Source organism: Wasmannia auropunctata, unplaced genomic scaffold (genome assembly GCF_000956235.1).
Source record: "Wasmannia auropunctata unplaced genomic scaffold, wasmannia.A_1.0 LD335965.1, whole genome shotgun sequence".
Lineage (NCBI taxonomy): Eukaryota > Metazoa > Arthropoda > Insecta > Hymenoptera > Formicidae > Wasmannia > Wasmannia auropunctata.
Window position 1 is genome coordinate 26372 of NW_012026925.1, and position 3150 is coordinate 29521.

A 3150-nucleotide genomic window follows, 5' to 3' on the forward strand; every position below is an offset into this window, starting at 1 on the left:
AGTTTTCGACTTATCGAAATTCGATTAAAAGAGGGTTAACATATGACAATTTGACTTGTAGAGGTTTTATACAAGAGTTTATAATTTTCTGATTTTAATGGCTTTTAAAGGATAAAAAAATCAATATTTGAAAGTGAACTATTTATTGCATACATATAATAAATGTAATCATAAAACAAAATACCAGGCTATTCATGTTTACATAGCTGCAACTTCGTATTTATGCAGGCAGAGGCAATAGAAGTTCGACTTATAGAGATTTGGATACTTTAAATTCGAGTTCTAGAAATAAAATAATAATATCTAAATACTTGACAAATAATTCGAGACAGATAATAAAGTAAGTTTTATTTTCGATTTATAGAGGTTTTCCGCAATGAAGCGGATGGAAATGAAAAAAATTTTTGTTTTATGAAAGTTTTCGAGTTATAGAGGTTCGAGTTATCGAAGTTCAATTGCATTAAAATTCGATATCTTTGTCCTGTGTATTCACAACCTTACGTATATCCATCTTCCTACCTTATCAATATAATCATATCTATACCGTGAATATTCTTCTTTCTATATTATTTTTATATACTTTCTCTTTCATCCTATTTCCTCACTCTCTCCCGTCTCTTCTGCTATTTTTTCACACTTATGCTTTTCTTTTACCAATATTTTCTTCTTTTTTACTTGCTCCAAAAACTTATCTCGCTACAAGTCGCAATACTCGTCAACCGCAGACATAAGTTTTTATGTAAAAGATCGAACTCTCCATAGCTAGGCAGCGTTCGGGGAATGTATTATCAGTGTTATCATTCCATCCTCAAAGATAAAAAATAGTGAAAAAAAACATAAAAATAAAATGACATAATAATAAAATAATTATAACGTATTTCCCGAACGCAGCGTGGCTTTTGATTGCCGGGCTACGTCGGCTCATGATGTATTATTACATATAATATATGATCGTCCCGGTATCTTCCAGCACGAACGCTATGGCTGCCGCGCATAATAATGTGTATGGGAGTAGGGATGTGCGTTCGGGTACGTTTCTTTTTATTATATTTATGAATTTGTTAATAAAAAAAAATTTAGAAATTTTAAAATTTTTTAAATGAGAAATAGCGCATTTAAATATTAAATTAATTAATATTGTCAAAAAGAAAAAATTAAAAAAGGCAAACAATGAGCAATTTAAAATTTAAACAAAATTGTCAATACGGGATTGTCAAATGTTTACTAAGTCAACGAATAAAAATGTAAATAACGTATAATCAGTACAGTGCCAAATTTTAAAACAAACAATTAAAATAATAAAACAAAGTTATGTTGTTATAGCCGTTTGTTGTAAATTTTGACAATGTACCGATTTCACATGACTTATATATTTCCATCGTTGACTCTATGATTATTTGACAATCCCGTACTACCGAATTATATTTATTTTCAAATTTACTACGTTTTTAAAACTAACATATTTCATATACAATTAGATTTAAACATTTAATACAAATCATTTTTTATTTTTTATTGTATATTATCTTTTATACAAACTTTTATATAAATATTTAATATGTGTGCACAGTCGATATTAGCCTCTACGAATGGCTATTTTCTAATGATCTATGTTTAAGAGCGCTCCATCCTTTCAACTTAATTTTACTTAACTTGTAAACTAATAACTTACATGTAATTTTATTATTTTTCTTGACTAATGAAGAGGATTCTGTAAAGTTGAAATGTTTAGTCACTTAATTTTAAACTCGCACATTGAATAAATTGCTCTTTGAAAATCCTTAATAAATTTCTTAGTTCTTGGAACATTTTAATTTATTTTTTGCCATTGCATAATACGAGATAAATATTTTACTTATTGTGCAAAAAAGAAGATTAATTTGATCTATGTTGCTGCGTATAAAATAAGACTGTCTTTCAATTTGTTCTCGCAATGTAGTTGAAGTGGCGGAACAGTTGATGGATGCAATAGTTACAGGCGCGGGAGACGCTGCACAAGAATTCCTGAAAAACCACCCTGACAATGTGGACGCGAACATTTTCAGCAGCGCCAAAATGACATGCCTGCATGTGGCCGCGAAGAAAGGTCAACGCGAACTCTGCACTCTCCTTCTGGACGCTGGTGCTTCTTTACATATGGTCGACGAAAAGGGAAACACGCCTTTGCATTATACGATACTCGGGTAAATTGGAATTAGTCGTTGCTGGATATGCCATAACATCAAACTAACATCGGTACTCACTCATTTGATTAAATAGCAATAAACCGAAGATAACGGATCTATTGATATCTCGCGGCGCAGCCATCAATGCCGTCAACAACGCCGGAAATAGTGCTCTGCATAATGCCGCGTCGTATGGTCACGGCGAACTCTGCACCCTCCTTTTGGACGCTGGTGCTTCTTTACATGCAATCAATAAGAATGGAAATACGCCCTTGCATTGCGCGGCATTCAAGTAAGTTGGAAGTTGTTGCTGAATCTGCTGTAATGCTGCTTAAACTAACGTCGGTATTCTATCGCTTGATTAAACAGCAATCAGCCAGAGATAGCGGATCTACTGTTATCGCGGGGCGCAGCCGTCGATGCCGCCAATAACGACAGGTGTAGTGCTTTGCATGTGGCCGCGAGAAAAAATCAGCTCGAACTCTGCACCCTTCTACTGGACGCTGGTGCTTCTTTGCGTATGCTCGACAAGTACGGAAATACACTCTTGCATTACGCGGCATTCAAGTAAGTTGAAAATCGTTACTAGATCATCTGCCGTAACATCAAAGTAACATCGATATACTCGTTTGATTGAACAGCAATAATCAGCAGATAATAGAGCTGCTGTTATCGCGAGGCGCATCCATCAATGCTGTCAACAACCTAGGACGTACTGTTCTGTATGTGGCCTCGTATAATTGTTCGCGCGAGGTTTGCACCCTTCTTCTGGACGCTGATGCTTCTTTGCATGTAGTCGACGTGGATGGAAACACGCCCTTGTGTTACGCGGCAATATGGTAAATTGCAAGTCGTTGCTGGATCTGACCTGACATCAAAGTGACATCGATATTTTCTCGTTTAATTGAACAGCAATCGGGTGGACATAACGGATCTACTGTTATCGCGAGGCGCAGCCATCGATGCTGTCAACAATAATAAAGAA

General features: G+C 35.1%; 2 protein-coding genes across 2 annotated transcripts in view; both read left to right on the forward strand.

Moving 5' to 3' along the window:
* Window positions 1-3150, forward strand: part of LOC105454970 — an 18427-nt gene that overhangs the window by 13317 nt on the left and 1960 nt on the right. The window lies entirely within an intron of this gene.
* The window catches only part of LOC105454997 (serine/threonine-protein phosphatase 6 regulatory ankyrin repeat subunit B-like), a gene marked incomplete at its 3' end in the record, with an annotated part of 8185 nt that extends 5035 nt beyond the window's left edge, over window positions 1-3150 (forward strand). Inside the window, 5 exon segments of the mRNA XM_011698014.1 lie at window positions 1910-2183; window positions 2260-2457; window positions 2535-2732; window positions 2807-3004; window positions 3078-3150. Of these exon segments, the coding sequence (XP_011696316.1) occupies window positions 1910-2183; window positions 2260-2457; window positions 2535-2732; window positions 2807-3004; window positions 3078-3150 (941 nt within the window).